General features: G+C 52.5%; 1 protein-coding gene across 1 annotated transcript in view; it reads right to left on the reverse strand.

The window, feature by feature from the left end:
• Positions 1 to 20,850, reverse strand: part of ABCC6 (ATP binding cassette subfamily C member 6) — a 51,184-nt gene that overhangs the window by 22,974 nt on the left and 7,360 nt on the right. Inside the window, 11 exon segments of the mRNA XM_006759691.2 lie at positions 563 to 739; positions 929 to 1,055; positions 2,748 to 2,823; positions 3,028 to 3,115; positions 4,816 to 4,962; positions 6,320 to 6,523; positions 8,159 to 8,251; positions 10,610 to 10,771; positions 13,854 to 14,031; positions 14,712 to 14,921; positions 19,415 to 19,546. Coding sequence (XP_006759754.1) covers positions 563 to 739; positions 929 to 1,055; positions 2,748 to 2,823; positions 3,028 to 3,115; positions 4,816 to 4,962; positions 6,320 to 6,523; positions 8,159 to 8,251; positions 10,610 to 10,771; positions 13,854 to 14,031; positions 14,712 to 14,921; positions 19,415 to 19,546 — 1,594 coding nt within the window.

The raw sequence follows: 20,850 nt of genomic DNA on the forward strand, positions 1-20,850 counted from the left end.
GGGCAGTATCTGTCACAATTGCTCATCTCTGCCCTTGCTGTACAAAAGCAGCCATGGCCCACTGGTACCTAGATGGGCATGGCTGTGTCCCAATAAAACTTTATTTACAAAAACAGATGATGGGCTGGATTTGACCTGTGGTCATAGTTTGCCAACCCTGCCCAATCCATAGCTCTGGATGCATCTATCCTGTTCATTGGCTATCTTTGCCCAGGCCTTTTACTGAGGTCCAGGGACCGGAAGCAATTTGACCAATGTCACCAAAAATGCAGGGCAGGAGAGGTGCCCAGGTCTCCCCACTCCCAGTTGGAGAGCCGGTCACCGCCAATCCCTGCGGTGCCTTTCTGGCTCTCCCTGTCCTCAGTTTTCTATCCTTTATTCATTAATAACAATTCATTGAGCACCTATTATGTGCGTGACCCTAAGCTGAGCCCTTTTTCTCCCCCACTTCCCTGCCCTCCTTGTCCCCCCTTTGTCCCTCTCACCACAGTACCCACAGCTCAGAGAAAGAAGCAAATGACCCCAGAGTGCCTCCCGGTCCCAAGAAGGCCGGAGCCCTCACCTGCTCCCCAATTTGGGTGTGGACGCCTGCAGGAAAGCTGCCCACGTCTGGCCGCAGGGCACACGCCTCCAGGACCCTCTCCAGCCACGATGGGTCCAGCTCCTGCCTGAAGCACACGTTCTCCACCACGGACGTGTTCTGGACCCAGGCCTCCTGGGGCATGTAGGCCACGGGACCCTGAAACACAACTCACTTTGGCAATGAGGCCACTGGGGATGGAGGCAGGAGCGGTTATGGAGGAATAGCCGGCGCCAGGCTATTGCTGGTGGTGGAAGGTGGAGAGAGAAAATGGAGAGGAGGGGGAGGGGCATGGAGGGCTCTAGGATGGGAGACATTCTAGCAGAAAGGCAGGGGGTGTGGCCTCACCTTGATGTTCACGGTCCCCTCCACCTTTGACAGCTCCCCCAGGAGTGCGGAGAGCAGAGAGGACTTCCCTGCCCCCACGGGACCAACCACAGCCAGCAGGCAGCCCTGTGGCACGCGGAGGTTTATCCTGCAGGGAAGACGCATCCTGGGTAGGCCCAGCCTGAGTCTGTGCGGAATTGGTGAACCCCAGACACAGCCAGGCTTTCCCACTGGTGCTTCCTCCAGGAGGTTGCTAAGAGGACGTTCAGGGGCAGTCCTTCCTTCTCCTAATCCTTGCCTGGCTACACAAGCAGCCATGATATCCCATGTATGTGCACGGGAACACATACATGCACATCCACACACATAACACCACAATGTATGCGCACATGCACACACACAAGTGCATGCATATCTAAATAAATGTATGTTCACACGTGCATGCATGCGTGCGCATCTAACACCACACTGTGCAAAATGCATATACATGTACACACACACATGATGCATGCGCACATCCAGACACACACAAATGCCTGCACATGTAAACAAACATGCTCTCACACATGCACACATATGCATGCACATGCGTACACACACAGAGTTTATTGTGGCAGGAGGATTTAACCAGCATCGTGTCTTGATTCAGTCACTACAATAGGCTCCTTACTGCTCCTCCCCTGCCCCTGTTCATTCTCCACCCAAGGGCCAAAGAGACTGGAGTTAAAACCCGAGTTAGATCGTGACAATCCCCTGCTGAAGCCCTCCACCGGTTCCCGTGTCATGCAGGGCTCTCACAGTCTTGAAAGATGCACAGCCTCCCGCTGCTCTGCGTCAGCAACAATGACCTCGTTTCTCAAACACAACCAGGGGACGTTGTGCCCCCCAAGGTGTCATTAGGTGATGCCTAAAGATATTTTGAGTTATCACAACTGAGGGGAGGGTTGCTGCTAGTATTTAGAGGATGAATAACGGGGGTCCTGTTAAACATCCCACAATACACAGGACAGCCCCCTCACAGGATTATCCAACCCCAAAGGCTAATATGATGAGGTGAAGGCACCTGGGTCTAGGCATACTCCTGCCCCAGGACCTTTGTACATGCTGTTTCCACTGCTTAGGAAGCTCTCCTCTCAGGCGTGTGCAAGGCTCACTTCTTCCCTCCATTATGATCTCAGTTTAAATGCCAGGCCTTCTCTCACTACGCAGGATCCTGTCAACACCACACTCTGTCACCTCCCGCTGATTTCTCATTTGCGTGCCCCCCTCATCAGAATGTCAGCCCCAAGGGTGCAGGGTCCTTTCTGGTTTGTTCACTTTATCCCTAGTGCCTAAAACAGGGTCTGACACATAGTAAGTGCTCAATAAACACGATGAAGTGAGCAAATGACCATCGACAGATCCTGGCCAGGGCATTTTAGTTCCCTTCATAGGGACTTTTGGGGCTGACTGGGGTCTTCTGCTGTAAAGACCTAGCCAAAGAGTTGAAAGCTAGAGGTGACGATGATGTAGGGACTGACACAGGAGGGAGCGAAGCAGGCATGGCTGACCAGGCCAGGGCTCTTCTTGGCCAGGACTCCCGTGTCATCTTGTCCAGTCTGGGGAGCAGAGGCTGCCTCCTCCCTGACAGGAAGGCATGGATGCCCCATCCCCCCATCTGCAGGAGCTCTTGTTTTCTGAGACTCTCTGACAGGGCTGCTCCCGGGAGTTCCCTGGCAGCACACCAGCCCAGGCTCACCCACCCTCTAGCCCCGGGCAGCAAACCCACACCATCTCTCACGTAGGAAGTGCATTTTCTCCCTGTCAGCGGAAGGTAGCTACCGGGGAAGCCCCTCTGTACCTGTGTAGGCAGGGCGGGCTCTCCTGGGACCAAGCAAAGGTACCTTCTCGCACACTGATGCAATCCTCCCTGGCAGCTGCAGGCATAAAAGGCCTTTACACCAGCGGCTCCGGGCTGGCCTCCTTGTCCCAGAGAGCCCCCCAGGCACCGCCCCCCAGAGGCAGCCCGAAACCTCTCCCCTGAACAAACTGCCCTGCTTCTCACTGCCTTGAGTGTGACCCCAGCATCCTGCGGAGACCCTCATCCCTCCCAGGCCCCTCCTGCTGAGCCCAGCACTCACAGCCTCTAGAGGGACTCCAGACCACAGCCTCAGGGTCAGCTTCTTCCAGGCAGAGGAAGGCGGCCAGGCGGTCGAAGGACACCCGGGACTGGGGAAAGCAGAGCCCGGGTCACTGGTGCCGGAGGCGGAAAAAGAACTGAGGCTGCCACTGGTCAGTGCAGCTCAGCGGCTAGAGCATCGCCCCACGCACCAAAGGGCGGCAGGTTCCTGGTCAAGGGCACGTACCTGGGTTGCAGGTTCCCTCCCCTCCCTGGTGGGTAGGGGCACATGCAGAGGCCACCAATCGATGTGTCTCTCTCACATCGATCTCTCTCTCTCTCTCTCTCGCTCTCTCTCTTTCTCTCTGTCTTTCTCTCCCTCCCTTCCATTTTCTCTAAAAATCAATGGAAAAAATATCCTCAGGTAAGAATGAACAAAAAATAGAAAACACAAAAATGAAAGAACTCAGGCTTTGGGTGTGGGTGTCTCAAGAGGGTGGGAAAAGCTTCCTGTCCGCAGGCTTTGTTCACTTGCACGGCATTAGTGCGAAGATTAGTACAAAGCTTTTTTTTGTTGTTTTGGTTTTTTCGTTAATCCTCACCCCAGGATATTTTTCCATTGATTTTTTTTTAAGAGAGTGGAAGGGAGAGGGAAAGACAGAGAAACATAAATGTGAGAGAAACACACCAATTGGTTGCCTTCTGCACGTGCCCTGACCAGGGCCCAGGCTGAGAGGAGCCTGTAACCAAGGTACGTGCCCTTAAGCAGAATTGAACCCGGAACCATTCAGTCCCCAGGCCAACGCTCTATCCACTGAGCCAAACCAGCTAGGGCCAAAGCTTTTTAGGTGACAAAAATGATGTTCATGAGGGTGGTGACAGTGATGGTGGTGGTGCCCTCCCCCCTCCTTGCTCCTAATTCACATAATTGGTAGATGGAGCTGCCATTCTGCAGGCTACACCCTGGAAGACAGCATCAGCAGGCCAATATCAGGAACGATTCTAAGCCTTGTCCACCTGGGGGTGCCCTCTGCTCCCAACCCCAAACCCTTCCTTGGTAAGGTCAAAGGGAGCCATTTAAAGAGGGATGGCCCAAGCCGGTTTGGTTCAGTGGATAGAGCATCAGTTGCGGACCAAAGGGTCCCAGGTTCGATCTGGTCAAGGGCAGGTACCTCAGTTGAAGGCTCCTCCCCATCCCAGGCCCTGGTTGGCACTTGTGCAGGAGACAACCAATCAATGTGTTTCTCTCACATCAATATTTCTCTCTGTCTTTCCTTCTCTCTTCCAATATCTAAAATAAAAAAAAATAAAAAATGGAAAAATATCCTTGGGTGAGGATTAAATAATAAGGAAGGAAGGAAGGAAGGAAGGAGGAAGGAAGGAAGGAAAGAAGGAAGGAAGGAAGGAAGGAAGGAAGGAAGGAAGGAAGAAGGATGGCTCAGCCAGGCAGCTGCTGTCTCATGTTCATCACCCCCGAGGAGCACAACGTGAGCAGAGTCCGTAAAGAAGAGAAATAAGATACAATTGCTTTGTGTAAAAAGGGAACCGAAATGAACCCATGCGTGTGAGATTGCTGGATTGGTGAGGCTGTGTATTCTGAGGGTGTTTGCTGACACCTTCTGCGGTAGCCTCTGCCCCTTCCCTCCCCGTTTGCTGCTGTGATTCATCCCCTTTCCTACTCCCTCAAAACCTCCTCCTCCCGCCTCCACCTCCGCCTCCGCCTCCTCCTCCTCCCCCACGGATGGCAGGTGCATGGAGACCGGGCACACCCCTGCAAGCCCCTCCAAGCCACCTCCCTCCCCTGCCTCACCTGGACAACGGAGTGGATGGAAAAGGGCAGGAAAGCCTGGGCCTTGTTGAGGATGTTGAGAACCGTGAGGGTCACGAAGGCTTTCTCGGCGTCCATGGCATTCTCTTCGGTCACCAGCGTATGGACAGTAAACACCACCAGTGCCACCTGGGCGAGACACGGGGGGTGGCATGAGCTTCCCTGAGTGTGGCCAGGGACACCTACGCCAGCTGTGGCCTCTCCAGGGGTCCGTATGGCCCCTAAACACGGATCTCCCCCCAAATTCTGCTACTGGTGAAAGGAGTGCGTACACAGCCCCATTGCCAGTAGGTATCAGAAACTCTGGGTTCCAGGCATTGGGGGATACCACCATTCTCCATCGTGTAGAAGTTTGTGGTTCCAGATGTGGGTGGGACTTGTGATTCGAGGGCTCTAGGTATCGGTGGCATTTGTGGTTCTAGAAGTCACTTGGTGTGACGGTTCAGTTCTAGATGCTGGTGATGTGTTCGTTCTAGAAGTCACTTGGTGTGACGGTTCAGTTCTAGATGCTGGTGATGTGTTGGTTCTAGAAGTCACTTGGTGTGACGGTTCAGTTCTAGAGGTTGGTGATGTGTTGGTTCTAGAAGTCACTTGGTGTGACGGTTCAGTTCTAGATGCTGGTGATGTGTTGGTTCTAGAAGTCACTTGGTGTGACGGTTCAGTTCTAGAGGCTGGTGATGTGTTGGTTCTAGAAGTCACTTGGTGTGACGGTTCACTTCTAGATGCTGGTGATGTGTTAGCTCTAGAAGTCACTTGGTGTGATGGTCACTTATGTGATGCTTAGTCAGTGCTGATCACTTTGACGGTCACTTGTTGTGATGGTGACTCGGTGATCCTTTTGGGGAGCCCTCGTGGTTCTAAGTGATGGCACTTGCAGTTCTGAGTGTTGACTGTGTTGATGACATCTGGTGTTCTGGCAAATGGCCCCTGGGATTCTAGATCCTTCTGGACACAGTGGTTAAGGCCCACTTGTCACCAGCCTTGAATGTTTTATGGTTTGAATTGTATTCTGGACACAGCAGTGAGTCATTGTGGGTTTGACTGCAATGGCGTGGCTGCAGTCAAAGCCATGCTTCAGAAGGCTAATCTGGCAGGAATTTGTGAAATCAACTGGAAAAAGACAGGACAGGCCCTGTGCCCAGTGTGTGTGTGTGTGGGGGGGGGGGGGGGGTGGGCGCAGCAGGGTGAACTTGGGGCTCCATCTCTGCAGCTGCCTGCACCTGTCACCGATTCCCCACAGCAGTAGAAGCGGCAGTTTCAGAAGACTCGAACTTTCAGGAGAACGACAGGCCTTCCCAGACACTGCCGCATTCGGGGAATGATCTGACTGATTCGCTAATCAGCCGGGACCCCTGAGCGAGAGCAGGATCCAGGAAGGGCGGTCTGCAAAGAGGCTCCAGGATTCGGGGGCTCCACCTACCTCCTCCCCCTCCTCCAACACCCCTCCCCCAGCCCACACTCTGCAGGGAGCCCAGGGTGACGTCACCAGAAACGTGGACAGTTGGAAGGACACCAGAGACACAGAGAAGAGGAGCCCGGAGGTCCTCAGGGCGCCCAGCTCCTGGCCCCGGATGCGCAGGACTCTCTCCAGAAAGGCGCCCTCCCAGCCGTGGCACTTGACTGCCCTCATGTTTCGGAGGAGGCAGCTGGTGAGCCGTGCCCGGGAGTCCTTCTGCCTCATTTGCTCTTCCTGGGACCAGAGGGGAGAGAGGGGAGAGCACAGGGACAAGTCTAGAATTCTCCTTCCCGGCAGCCACACCGCCCCTTCAGCAAATCCTGCTGCTTCAAACCAGGCCCCAAGCTGTCTGCCTCTCCGCATCTGCGTCCCCACAGTCCTGGCCCAAGCCCCGTCATCTCCTCTGGACCACGTCATCTGCCTTGGTCCCCCTGCTTCTGCCTTCATCACAGCGGATGCTGCACCATAACCAAGGAGGCCCCCGATGCGCTGGAAACAGAGGCGGGGACCTGAACTGGCTGACACGGTGCCATCGGGAAGGCTTCCTGGAGGTGGGGGTGACATGTGAGCTACGGTGGGTGGGTGGGCAGGGGAAGATGGAGGGGACAGCATGACTTGGAGGACATCCAGTGGGGTCAGAGGAGGGTGTGTGTGTGGCAGGGGGGACTAAGAAGGAGAGGTGGCCTGGATCATGCTGGGACTTGGAGGTCAGGCAGTGGAGGTGGGGTCACTGGGTTTCACCTTTGAGGGGCATCGTCAGAGGAGCAGCTGTGTGGACAATGTCTTAGAGGAGGCCAGACAGAAGATTGGAGAAACAGTCTATCCTATCTTCCCTCCTTCCCTCCCCTCTTGCTTCCAAGAATGTATTTTTTAAAAATATATTTTTATTGATTTCAGAGAGGAAGAGAGAGGGACAAAGAGAAACATCAATGATGAGAGAGAATCATCAATCGGCTGCCTCCTGCACGTCCCCTACTAGGGATCGAGCCTGCAACCCTTGGCATGTGCCCTTGACCAGAATCGAACCTGGACCCTTCAGTTCGCAGGTCGATGCTCTATCCACTGAGCCAAACCAGCTAGGGCTCCAAGAATGTATTGAACACCTATGACAAGAGTATTCTAAAAGCTGAGACTGCATCAATGAGCATTCCCTACTCCTGGGAAACTTTCATTAGGACAACAGATAGATAATAAATGGAAGAACTAAGTGTGTCCTATGGCAGGTTAGGTGACGAGAGCTATGGAGTGAAACAGCACAGGCCACGGAGCCGAGCTGCAGGAGGGGGAGGGGCTGCCCAGACTTCAGGGAGGGGAGGGAGGAGACCCGACCCCTGGGATGAGGGTGTTCAGGCACAGGGCACAGCCAGTGCAAAGGCCCTGTGGCAGGAGCTGGGCAGGTTTGAGGATCCCAGGGAGGGCAAGGGGCAGGAGGTGATGAGGTCACATCACAGGGGGCAGAGGGCCACGGCAGGGTCTTGGCTTTGACTCTGAGGGAAATGGGAGGGAGGCACCCCTGGCTGGTGTGTGAAGAGGTCTAGGTGGGGGTGAGGCTGGAAGTGGGGACTCTACCAGGGGGGTCCCTGCAGTGACCTAGGTGAGAGACAGTGGGATTGGAGAGCCTGGGTATGGAGGAGGAACATTCTGGATGCAATTTCAACCAAAGGAGCTGTCTCCTGGGATGTGAGTTAAAGAGAGACGTCAACACCAGCCCGGAGTTATTTGTGGCCTGGATGCTGGAGGGACAGAGCTGCCATCCACCGAGATGGGGGCCGTGGGGACACGGATCCGAGTGATTGGAAGGCTCAGGCCCGCACCCCCTCCCCCACTCCCCTGCAGGCCCTCCTCCCATTTCCCTGTCAATGACCAGACCTGATAGTGGTTCCTCTTCTTGGTGATGAAGAAATTCAGAGGGAGGAGGCTCAGGAAGACAGTGACGGCGGTGAGGGCAGAGGGTCCTAGAAGCTGGAGACAGAGGGAGGAGGTCACGAGATTCCTGTAGGAGCCCAGCTGTAGACTTGGAGGGACCTGGTCAGCACCAGCGGCTGGGGTTGGAGGCTCACACTTGGTTCTGAAGGCAGGGGGGTGGCAGGGGGTCTGGTGAGGGCAGCTAGCGGGTCATGTAGGCCATTTCATGGGACAGACACCTAGAAGGAGACACCTTATACATGAGGGGTCTCCTGGTCAGGATGGTGAAGTCAGACCTCTGGGATCAGGATTTGGTTAGAGGATTTCAGATACATAGTGAATACATTTTTAGTATAAGGTGGTCCCATGGAATATTTGGGGCATCCTTATACTAAGAAATTATTCAGTGTATCTAAAATGTATATTTAACTGGACACCTGTGTTTTCTCTGGCCGTCCCCACCCCCAACCCCACCCCCAGCTCTGTGGTAGAAGGAATGATCTGTAAGTGGCTGTGACTTTTTTGAGATTCCTCCTGAGGTCATTTGGGCCCATTCTCTAGACCAGCCTCACCCTCCCTCCAGCCTGGGGGCCTTGGTTTCTCCTATTAGCCAAAAAACAGTTTTGGGAATTTCCCTGACGACCAAACCAGCCAGTTTGTTTCATTTATGTAGCAATAGTGCCACCCAGTGGCTAAATAGACAAGTGCCAGAAGGCAAATGCCCGCCGTCAGAGCCAGTGCTGGGAAAATACGAAAACGTTGATAGAAGGTCAAACACTCTCTGATAAAATGGTATCAATTGGCAAAAATGCTACACATGCTAACTATTGCCCCCCCAATGCCTACCCCTCCTTAACTAGGATCTCAGGGTGATCCTCTGAGTAGGCCAGGAAGTGATGGGTGTGTTGTCTCAGGTTCACTTGGGTCATGGGTCGGCCTACTCAATTGCCTTGTATTTCCCTGTGTCCTCCTCCCACTCCCCATATTCCTATCATAACAGCTAACATCTATGTACTGCACATCAGGAACTGTTTGAAGTGCCCTATGTGTACTTGATAAGGACCTACTGTGTGCTAGGCCTGGAATACCAGGTACCAAGTCAGAAAGGTTCTGGCCCCTGCCCTACAGGTCTGTGGAAACAGAAGTAGGGGACCAGTCATGCTGATAGCACACAGTAGGTGGCATTTGGGACTATTCCACACTCACTCGCAACCAATATGCCACTGGTACACCCACCCAGGGTCCTGCCAACTATGGCACATGGCCCAGGGCCCTCCACTTGCTTTCGTATAGCCTGTGAGCTGTACAAAAAAAAAAAAAAAAAAAGTAATGGTTTTTACATTTTTAAGTGGTTGAAAAAAATGAAAAGAAAAAGAATATTTAGGGATGTGTGAAAATTACGCAAAATACAAATTTCAGTGTTCCTAATCAGGCCCCCTGGGGCTCTGCCTTGTCTCCCTGCTTAGTGTTGTCTGTGGCCGCTTTGGCATTCGAAGGGCAGAGTTGAATAGTTTTGAGAGCGACCACATGGAACCCAACGTCTAAAATAGTTACAATTTGGTCCTTTACAGAAAAGAGTGTGAACCTTGCACCTGGAGCCGAGCTGGAGGAAGATCTTCAGAAGAACTGCCCCACCTCCGCCTTCTTGCATAATGAATAATAGGAGCCAATGCCTGCAGAATACAGCTGTGTGCCAGGCCCTGTCTAAGTGCGCACAGGCGTCAGCTCAGTTCAGACTCAACACCAAGGCCAGGGGCACTGTTGTTCACTATGATTCTCACCTTACAGACAAGGGAATGGGGCACCGACGGGCTGTTCCTTGTGCAAGGTTTATAACTGGCAAGTAGTAAAAGCAGGCTTTGAACCCGGGCAGTCCCACTCCAAGGTCTGTGATTTTAATTAAAAGGAAGGAAGGAAGGAAGGAAGGAAGGAAGGAAGGAAGGAAGGAAGGAAGGAAGAAAGAAAGAAAATCCTATACCACAAACTTGATGAAAGGAAGTTCGAGAAACTGATTTAAAATTTTTTTTTGCCACGGGGTCACTTTATGGTTTTTGAAAACCAGGTAGCAAATTCTTTCCCCTAAAATGTTTTGTCTTTTTTGCTGCTGGTGCTGGTGCGCCAGTGTTACTGGTAACTTCAAGCAGGCTTAATCTGTCTCCTCGCTACCCCGGTACCCCATAGCGTACCCAAGAGGTGTCAGTGTCGTCATTATCATCAGTATTTTACAGATGAGGAAACCGAGGCCCAGAGAGGATGAGCATCCTGCCCAAGGTCAAGGAAAGACCATCCTTGTCTAAGACTTTGCTCATTTTAGCCCACAGTGTGCAGATGGAGATAAGGGAAGAGGAGGAAGAGATGAGGGAGGAGGAGGAGGTAGGATTCAGCTCAGATCCCAGCGCCCTCTGCCCAGCACACCTGCCAGAGATAAACAAAGCAGACGATGATCCAAATGAGCGGCAGCCACAGCCCATTGACGTAGACGCCGCTCTCCGTCAGCCGCTGCACGTCCACAGACACCAGGTTGACCACGTCCCCAACTGCGCTGGTCTTTCTGGAGCCGCTGGACAGAGCCAGGACCTGGGTAAGACAGGAGGACGGAGACCTGAATCTGAGGGAAAGTCCAGCGAGGGGGGTGGGGGGAAGGCAGGGAGGCCCCAGGTGTAGGGAGGGGGGTGGGGTCTGGGTCTAAGACTGATCCTGGCTGACTGAGGCAGATTTCTTCAGCACCTGAGCCTCCGTTCACTCATCTCTAACGTGAACTAATAAAAATCCCTAAGCCAACCTCCTAGGGCCTTTATGAGAATACAGGGAGATGACAAAGAGGAAAATACTCTGAAATCCCTAAGGCGTTGGAGCCATGATAGTCCATCACAAAATACATGAAAACCTTGGATTTGTGACGGCAGTGGTGGCCATTCGCGGAGTGCTAACCATGTCGCAGGCACTGTGTTCAATACACAGTGTCATTGTTTTCTGTGATGAACACATCACACAACTGCATGGGGCAGGTACTGCCGTATTTCAGTTTAAAATGCCATGAATAAAACCCTCTCTATTTGTCTGTCATTAAGCAAAAAAAATCAATGCCAATTAAATTAAGACATAAGGCATCTTGATTTCAGAAGTATTTTTAAAAAAGTGAGACTAGAATCAAAGACATACAGAATTACTAACCCCATTTTACAGCTTAGGAAACTGAGGCGCAGAGAAATTGACCAACTTGCCCAAAGCCGGAGAGCTTGTAAGTGCCTAGGCTAGGAATTGAATCCAGGATGAGCAAGTTATGACCCGGGCTCAACGGGCATTTAACGTGCCTCTCAAATACCAACCTGTTCTCTGGCAGCCGGGAAATTCGCCCTAATCCTGGGGCCGCAGCAGACCCCTTCCTGCCTGTTGAATGCTCAGTGTTATGTATGAGGAAAGAAGTGAGGGGGTGAAGGAATAAACTGGGAATGACTGAGGGTAGAAATTCTCCCAAAAGTCTTTGAATCGTTATGGAGCACCTACTCTGTGCCTCACACTGAGCCGAGTACTGAGAATGTAGCTGTGGACAACGGAGGGAATGGGGCTGGCTCTCCTGGGAGTGGAGTTTGAGCTGGGGAACAAGATGAAGTCAAGACTTCCATAGCTCTTTCCTTCATGGCAGTTATGACGAGTGCCGCGAAGAAGTGTTTTAACTCCAGGTTGTATTATTCAGGGAAGTCAAGGCCCACACTTCAGGAGATGACTGTCATTGACAAGATAGTGTTGATACTCCTAGATCTCAAGAGGAGAGGGTGGCCATCCTGGCAGGGGCCACTCAGGGAAGCACCAGGTTGGGTGGAGGGAGGCGGGCAGAAGCCTGTACTGTGGTTTTCACAGGAAGGAAGGCCAGGCAGGGCAAGCAGGCGGAGGGCTGGCTTCTTTTAACAATCCCAGCAGGCTCTGGGGGGCGTGGGATCCCGGCCTAGTGGTCTGACCCTGGAGTGAATGGGGCAGGGTGTGTGTGTGTGGAGAGAGTGTTCCAGAAAGTGAGAGCCCCATCCATGGGGGTTGGGGGATGGGCTCTGGGTTCAGTGGTTTGCATATTAAATGTGTGCCATCAGGTGAGTCATTTACTTTCTCTAGGAATTGGCAGTCCCTCCAGGATCAATAAAGCCCCAGATGTCAAAACACTAGATGTAGCCCTGGCAGGTAGGAGTGTGGTTAGAACATCAGCCTTGCATCTAAGGCAGTGGTTCTCAACCTTCTGGCCCTTTAAGTACAGTTCCTCCTGTTGTGACCCAACCATAAAATTATTTTCATTGCTACTTCATCACTGTAATGTTGCTACTGTTATGAATCGTCATGTAAATATCTGATATGCAGGATGGTCTGAGGCGACCTCTATGATAGGGTCGTTCAACCGCCAAAGGGGTCGCGATCCACAGGTTGAGAACCGCTGATCTAAGGGTTCCATTCCAGTCAAGGGCAGGTTGATCCCTGATGCCGATCGGGGTGAGTGCAGGAGGCAACCAATTGATGTGTCTCTCTCATATCTCTCTCTCTCTCTCTCTCTCGCGCTCTCTCTCTCTTCCTCCCTCCCTCCCTTCCACTCTCTCTAAAACTCAATGGGAAAAAATGTCCTCAGGTGAGAAGTAACAACAAAAAAAAGACAAAACAAAACACCAGCTGCGGAAAATAAGATGACACAGTTCCCAGAGCAGCCCAGAGAGGAGAGTGAGGGGTCTGGCCTCGCCCTGAGAGGAAGGAGGCCTTCCTCGCTCAGGGTGGGGAGTGGGACGGGCAATGCCCTTGGTCGTTTTCCGATCCACCTCCTGAACATGTGGACTCACAAGCCCGGCCCGGCCCCACGTGCATAGCTCTGGTGGCTCAGGGGACATGGGTCTGAAACACAGCAGCAGGGCAGCAGCAGGAGCCACCCTCGTGGCCACCGAGGAGCTGTTCCCTTTACCCGCCTCCTTCCTCAGGCGGCAGCTCGGGTATGAGGAGGAGACTCACAGAGGGCAGCATCGCCCTGGCTCAAACGCTCCAGACCCCACAGGAGCCAGTGTTTCTTATAGCATCGGTCTTGTGGGGTTCCTTCAGGGTGCTCCAAAGGGACAAGAGTCACTGCACAGAGAGAAGCCCAGAGCTATGGCTTCCCACCAGGTGTTCATCATTCCCTAATGGAACTTCTAGGTCAGATGCAATGTACCAATGGGTCAGGGCTCATTTTTTACCATAAGCCGTGCCGCCTGGTAATGTAGCTGACAGTCAGTCCACTATTACCTAGTTTCTGCACTGACCAAAGGTTAGTCCTTTATCCTCATGAGGGAGTTGATTGCATAAAGGTTTGTCCAGGCAGTGGTAACAGCAAGTGCAAAGGCCCTGGGGTGGGAGGGTGCTTGCTGTGTTTGTGGCTGGAGTGGGTAAGCAAGAGACGAAGAGGCATATGATGTGATATGATGAGGTCACAAAGGTCCTAGGGTCAGATCATGCAGGGCCTTAGAGAAATAACCAAGGAGGTGTGAGTGCAGGGTAAGCAACTATTAACAAAGGAATGAATAAGTTTTCAGGCACCGATGATATCAACAGTTCAGTGACGTGACCCCTCCTGCTTTCCTGGCTGGAGCATCTGCATGTAGGTCAGGACAGGATGAGGAGAAGGGAAAGGCCCGCGCCTCTCCCCACAGCTCACCTTTCTGTACACCAGGCCAGTGATGGCTGTTCGCAGCCTTATCTGCAGCACCTTGAGTCTGTACATGTGCTGCTGCTCGAACAGCGTTTGCAGGCAGGCAGCCAGGAACATCAGCACCGCGATCAGGTAGCCCTTCCAGGCCGGGGCTGTGGCATCGCCAATGAACTCCAGAAAAAGGCTTGTGGGAGAAGGAGGGAGGAGGCAGAGCTGGTGAGAGAAGGCACCCGCGGGTGTTGCCTGTGCCCAAGCCTGGCCAGGTCTTGGAGGACCAGCTGGTGTGGCAGATTTTATTTTCAGAAGGGACTGTAATTATTTTCCCCACTCTCTATGCTAATGTTCAAAGCGAGCTGAGGCAGCTCCGCTCAAGAGCAGTGACGTTTTTATCCCCACCTGTGGTGGGCTGAGTTGCACCCCACACAATTCCTGTGTTGAAGTCCGAACCCCCAGCACCTCAGAATGCAGCTGCATAAGTTAAAGTGAGTCCGCCCCCGTGAGCCTTCATTCGGTATGATTAGTATCCTTATAAAAGGAAATTTGAACAGACTTGGGGTGCACGTGCACTAACTGAATTGCTCACCACATTATCATAAGTAAATAAGTGGTTTAAAGCCCTTCACTTTTGGGGTGTTTTGTTACGCAGCAAAAGCTAACCGATACATTCAGGTTAGTGGTCACTCACTGTTTCTCCCCAAGGTCAGTCACCTTCTCATTTGCTTTGGTCCTTCTCAGTGTCCTTTGCCCACTCTCCACTTCCCTAAGCAGAGGTCTAGGTAGAGGCAGGAGAGCTAACCCCCCCTCCCCCCGACCCCCGACCCAAGGACCACCAACCGTAGCAAGGCACCCAAGGCTTGAGCTTACCTGAGGAGCTTGGGGACCGTGAACCTGAAGATGTCACTGATGACAAGGCTGAGGGTCCCCAGGAGGAAGGTGGAGCGGAAGACCTGCCAGATGGCCCTCAGCAGCGGGCCCCTCACACTCCCTCTTGGCTGCAGGAAGGCCTCGGCCTCTGCGGGCTCCCCATCACGGCGGAGGCTCTTTTTCCTCGTAAACACGGCCGCCGCAGTGTGCCTTAGGGGAGAAGGGACATGGCGCTGGGTCCTTGAGCGGATTGAGTATGTTTCCTCAAGTTCATGTGTTGGAATCCTAGCCCCCAATGCAATGGTATTAGGGGATGGGGCCTTTGGGAGGTGGCTAAATCCTGAGGGTGGAGCCTTCATTAATGGGATTAGTGACCTTATCAAAGATCCCAGAGAACGGCCTTGCCCCTTCTGCCACCTGAGGACACACAGAGGGGACAGTGTCTCTGAATGAGGAAGTGGCCCTTGCCAGACCCCGAATTTGCTGGTGCCTGGATGTTGGACTCCCAGCCTCCAGAACTGTGAGAGACAACTTTGTTGTTTACAAGCCACCCAGTCTATGCTACTAGTACTTTGCTAGCGGCCCCAATGGATGAAGATAGTCCTTTTCCATATTCTCAGGGGTGGCACCTGAGCAGTCAGCAGCAGGACCCAGCATTACAGGATTCATTCTCAACCAGGGGGTGGGTGAGCACAGATCCCGCCTCCCCTCCTCCCCGTTCTTCCTAATCCCCCAGATCACCCCCTTCCTTATCCCCCAGATCACCCCCTTCCTTATCCTCCAGATCACCCACTTATGAGACAAACAGGCAGGTAGGGGCGGAGTGAGCAGGAAGGCAGCCCCAAGATTTCATGGATGGTGATGGGACTGCACATGCTTTGAGCACCTAGTCTATGCACCAGGCACTTCCTAGTCCAGTGATGGCGAACCTTTTGAGCTCGGCGTGTCAGCATTTTGAAAAACCCTAACTTAACTCTGGTGCCGTGTCACATATAGAAATTTTTTGATATTTGCAACCATAGTAAAACAAAGACTTATATTTTTGATATCTATTTTATATATTTAAATGCCATTTAACAAAGAAAAATCAACCAAAAAAAATGAGTGTCATAGGTTCGCCATCACTGTGACCTAGTCCTTCTAAGAACCTGGCAAGGCAGGTGTTAAGCCCATTTCACAGATGAGGAAACTAAGGCTCAGAGGGTAAACTTATCCGAGGGCACATAGCTGAGAAGTAAGAGAACTGGGATTTGATCCCAACTCTGCCTTCGGGCCCTCTTTGATCCAATATACAGCCCTCCCTTCTTCCACAACAGCCCTTAGGTGGTTTAGACTGGTTTAGAACTGGTTTAGAATCCTGCTGATGTCCATGGGCCTGGCACTCCTTGTCTGTATGACACCCCATATAGAAGCTCAGGAGCCCTGATGCAAAAAGAGCCCGGCCTTGGTCATAACCAGGGGCCACAGGGAGAGCTGGGGTGGCGGAGGGGGAGGCGGGAAAGTCAGAGGACCCCTCCTGAGGCAGGCATTCCTCAGTCATAGGGAGAGGCTGGTTGGTGGTGATGCAGCTGCTGACAGCCCAGCTGCTGTGTGACTTTGGGCAGACCACTCCCCTCTCTGTACTTCTGTGTCCTTGTGTGTGATGGAGCTAGTCTCTCTCTCTGTGTCCCCTCCAATTCTGACAAACTATGGGGTTATCATTAATATCAATGCCCACGTACAGAGCTTGAACTCAGGACCAGGCACTGGGATCTGTTCTGTACATGCCCGATTGTACCAACTCCTCTCAACTTCCCTGCCTGCCGGCTACCACAGGTTCCCCACTTCACTGAAGAGAACACTGAGGCTCAGAGAGGTGGTGACAGCTGCCCGAGCTCACACAGAAAGGACAGAGCAGGGATCTGAGCCCAGATCTCCATCCATGGTTTACACCGCGCCTCTTTATGGTTCTCACCACCCACCAAAAAGAAAAAAAAAGAAAAAGACCATGGTGACCATCGGTTGCCAGACTTTCGCTGACCAGGTCAAGGCCTTGTCCCCCCTGCCTGGCCTCGCTTGTTTGGTTTGGCATCTCGGAGGGTTGTAGCTTGGCCTTTGTCACTGAGCTGTGCATGACCTGCCACGGGCATTTTGGTATTTGGGTCTCGAATGACAAAAGGATGTCATCTCCTTGTGGAGGCCTTTCCCAACCACCCTGCCCCATCTGATTCCATCCTTTCATGACAGGCCTTCACGGCCATGCTCACCCTCTCCAACTCTCTCCTTTACTTATTGGTCTTGTTAGAGCTCAAGATGGGGAGACTTTTTGCTTTTTTCCCCAGCACCTAGTTCAGCTCCGGAATGTAGTAGGCACTGAGTTAACACTTGCCAAATGAATGAGGGAAAAAGAGATTAGCTGTGATGTGTGCAAAGGGCCTCACAGAAGTGCCTGGTGCATAAGGTTATAAAGATTTGTGGAAAGAAAAAAGGAAGGAAGCAGGCAACTTGGTTTGGTGGACTGAACTTGGCCTTGGAGCCAGGGGACTGAGGTCAAACGCTAGCTTTGTCCCCTGCCCTCTGAGCCTCAGTGTTTCTGAGTGGGCCAAGAGATGACTGTGATGGCTTCCTCCGCCTGGGTGTACTGCTCGTCCTGTTCTAGCTGCTTGCCCAGAGCTCCGAGTCATTGTGGTCAGCCTGCAGGCTGTAGCCAACGTCCTCCGCTCCAGGGGGCTTCACTTTTCTTCCAAGAACGCCTCTAGACTGGTGTGTAGCCTTTGGTCTCTGGACCAAAGGTGTATTTGTGCAGGACTTGCATACGACCACAAGGTGAGGCAAGGGTGTGAGTGAGTGGCCAGGTTTGAGTCGGGGGATTCAAAAGGACGTGGGGGAGACTGTGGCAAGCTGAAGAGCACCTGCCCTCTGTAATGGGGCAGCCCCCACCCAGATCCACTCTCCTGTTGCCATGCGGGGCTGTGACCCAGCACCGCCTATCTACTTTAAGAGAGATCAGAATTCCAGATTCTTAGGCGACATCTCTCGTGTTTTAAATGTTGGCAATTTATTAAAAACAAAACAAAACCAAACCCCAAAGAATAAGAACAACATTCCACCACATGGGCCAAGTATACCTTGGAAACCTGGCTTGGCCAGTAGGTAGCACCTGCTGACCTCCCAGGATGACATCCTCTTCCTCCAAAAGTTGCAACATATTTCAGACCTAAAACCAAAGTTCCCTCTGTGTGTCATCAGTCAGCTCGGAACATGACTGGGCTGGGTCCTTGTAGAACCATGCCTTCCTCCTTTCTTTCTGCCCACTGTTTATGGGTCCTCAGCCTGGCCTGGGGACTGTTTCCATCCACCAGCTCCAGTGTCCCCGTGTTCTCATGCTGGCAAGGGAAGCCAGAGCAGGGAGACACCAGGGCTTTTGTGAATGAATTCTGCCCCTCAGAGGTAATTTAAGAGTGGAGGGGAAGTTCAGCAAGTACTATGCCTGGTGTGTGAGAGAGAGCTGCTGCTTTGATTTGCTCATATATTCACCCCTTTTTGAGAAACCCACCCCCTTCCTTTGGGGAGCAGTTCCTCCTCTCCCCTCCCCTCTTTGTGTGACTCTCAAGGAACCACCAATAATAGGGCCCACCCCCTAGCCATGGGAGTGGCCCCACATGAGCCAGCCAATCCCAATTTCCTTGGGATTTCCTATAGGAAAGGTAGGAGGATGGCATTATGAAGAGCTGACTACACAGAAACAGCTGAGAGGAGAGGTGGGGGGAAAGACTTTGGACACCATGTAAGCCCCTGGATTCAGCCAGACCTGAAGCCAGACCCACCTTCTCAGCTACTAGTATGTGAGCCAACAGTCTCTCTTTCTCTCTCTCTCTCTCCTGCTAATTTGTGGGACTTAGCATCTACAGCCACCGCCACAAAATCCTAGAGTACATGAGGGAAATGTAACTTTCCCCCACAGAACTAAGTGACTTTCGTCTGTCCCCCGAAACACCAAGATCCAGTGAGGTCAAGCAACTTGTCCACACCTCAGGTTTCATTTGTGTTGTCAACTCATTTCTCTAGAACAACGACGGTTCCCAAACTGGTTCTTCAGACTCCAAGGCCCCCACAGAAGTTTCCAGAGATGCCACGGAGGGCAGGAGTGGGGCAGAGAGGACAGGACTAGAGAGAGCTTTGAACTCCTCTGGGGAACTGGTATTGCTTGTGCTTTTGCCGTTTTCGAAGAATTCGCTCAGTTCTTTTCTAAAGTCATTTTCTTTTCGTCTCCCACAAGTTATGAGTTAGGGGAGAGGGGATGGCACCTCCACTGAACAGGTAAGAAAGCCAGGCCCAGGAAACGAATCACTCAGTGACATAAGTGAATAGTTGCCTGCATTTCTGATCCACCACCCAACTCGCCACCCCAAGTCGTAAAGCATCCCTTCTGTTTCCTGCCTGCCATCCCAGCATCGAGCTTTCTTCTGGGGACCTTGTGGAGCTCCCACTTTGTCCCTCTCGTTTGGGAACCTGCGAAGCACTCGGGGCAGGGGTGGGGGCGAGGAGGGGGGAGGCGGAATGTCCCTTTCTCCTGACTCGTTAATGCTCAGTGACATCCCCAGCAGGAAGGGGACTGTGGAGGTGGAGCCAGAGGGTGGTTGGCGGTTGTATTTGGGGCCAAATGAGAGGAGCTTTGCTAACCACCGCGCAGCTGAGCTCTCTCTCTGCTTCCACACACTCACCGCTGGGCTGCTCTGCGGCTCCTTGTCCATTCCCTTTCCAGCTGGGAAACAAGTTCTTCTGAGGAGTTCTCTCTCCGAACGGACCAGAGGTCTTTTGGTCCCAGTGGCCTCCTGTAGCCCCTCCAGACCAGCCTGTCAAAAAAAGAGAGGGTCACCAAGGCAGGCTCCTTGTGTCTCCTGCCCCATCAACGTCCTGGCCTGGTAGCTGTGTGACCCTGGGCAAGTCCCTTTCCCTCTCTGCACCTCTGCTGGCCCCTCCGTCAAGTGAAAGCAATGAACTTAATTGCACCTAATATTTGCTGGCACTTTCCAGTTTATAAAGATCATGTCATTTAACGCTCACATGAGCCCATCTGAGAGGTTTTTATTGACCCATTTTACAGAGGAGGAAGCAAACAGAGGCTCAGAGAGATTTAACCAAGAGACGGCCTGCGGGGCAGGGGAAATACACCTCCCTAGGAGTCAGAAGTCTGGAATGGAAAACTATCACTGTGGAGACAACCTGAACTCTTCCTTCGGTGTTCCATGTTCCCCCTCTCCTCCTCGCTCACCCTCCCGCCATCCGGCCTCAGGACCTTTGCACATGCGTGTCACTCCGCTCAAAACTCCTGTCTTGCATTCCTCACCTGGTCACGTCTGACTTGTCCTTCACCTCAGCTTAGGTGGGATTTCCCTAGAAGCCCACCTGATGACCTCCGCTGTCCAGATCCTCCCATTATAAGATTCCATGGTTTCTTGAGCTTTTTTATGTATGATGCTGTTGCACTTATGATCATTTACTTTTCAGTCTGATCACTTATTTAGTGTCTTTCTCCTCCATAGGGACGAAGACAGCCCTTGCCTTTATCCTCATCCCCTGGCCCAAGATTTGTCACATGAAGCCACTTATCAACTCTGTGACATGCTCATGGCACTTCTCATCAGTGGACCTCATTTTTTTCACCTTAAAATGATAGTGTTTCACCACACAGGGGGCTGGTATGTGAGATGACTGTCGGTGGCACATTGCTGGAAGAGGTCATTGAGAGGATGGGGCCACTGGTTGACCCCACAGCTGGACCTGGGCAATTGGAGGGCCCTCACCCTCCCCTGTCCTGGGAATGTGCACACTGCCCACTCTTCCTGCCCTAGGAGCCATTCCAAGGATGTAGCCTTGAGAGAGGAAGATGTTGTTGAGACCATCTGGAAGGTACACATGACTGAACCCCATTAAGGCCTCTGTATCAACTGTTAAGATCCTGACCAGTGAGTGTGGAGATCTTGTCTTGCAGCCCAAGGTGAGGCTTGTAGGTGAGCTCCCTTGCTTGTGAAAACCGCCACCTACCATTCTGGAGCCTGTCTCTTCCATCTCTCTTTGCATTCTGGGCACAGGGCCAATTTGCAAGCCAGCATGCACACACAGAAATTAAATACTATAGAAATCTGAAGGAAGAGCG

This window comes from Myotis davidii, unplaced genomic scaffold, assembly GCF_000327345.1.
Source record: "Myotis davidii unplaced genomic scaffold, ASM32734v1 scaffold1115, whole genome shotgun sequence".
Classification (NCBI taxonomy): Eukaryota; Metazoa; Chordata; class Mammalia; order Chiroptera; family Vespertilionidae; genus Myotis; species Myotis davidii.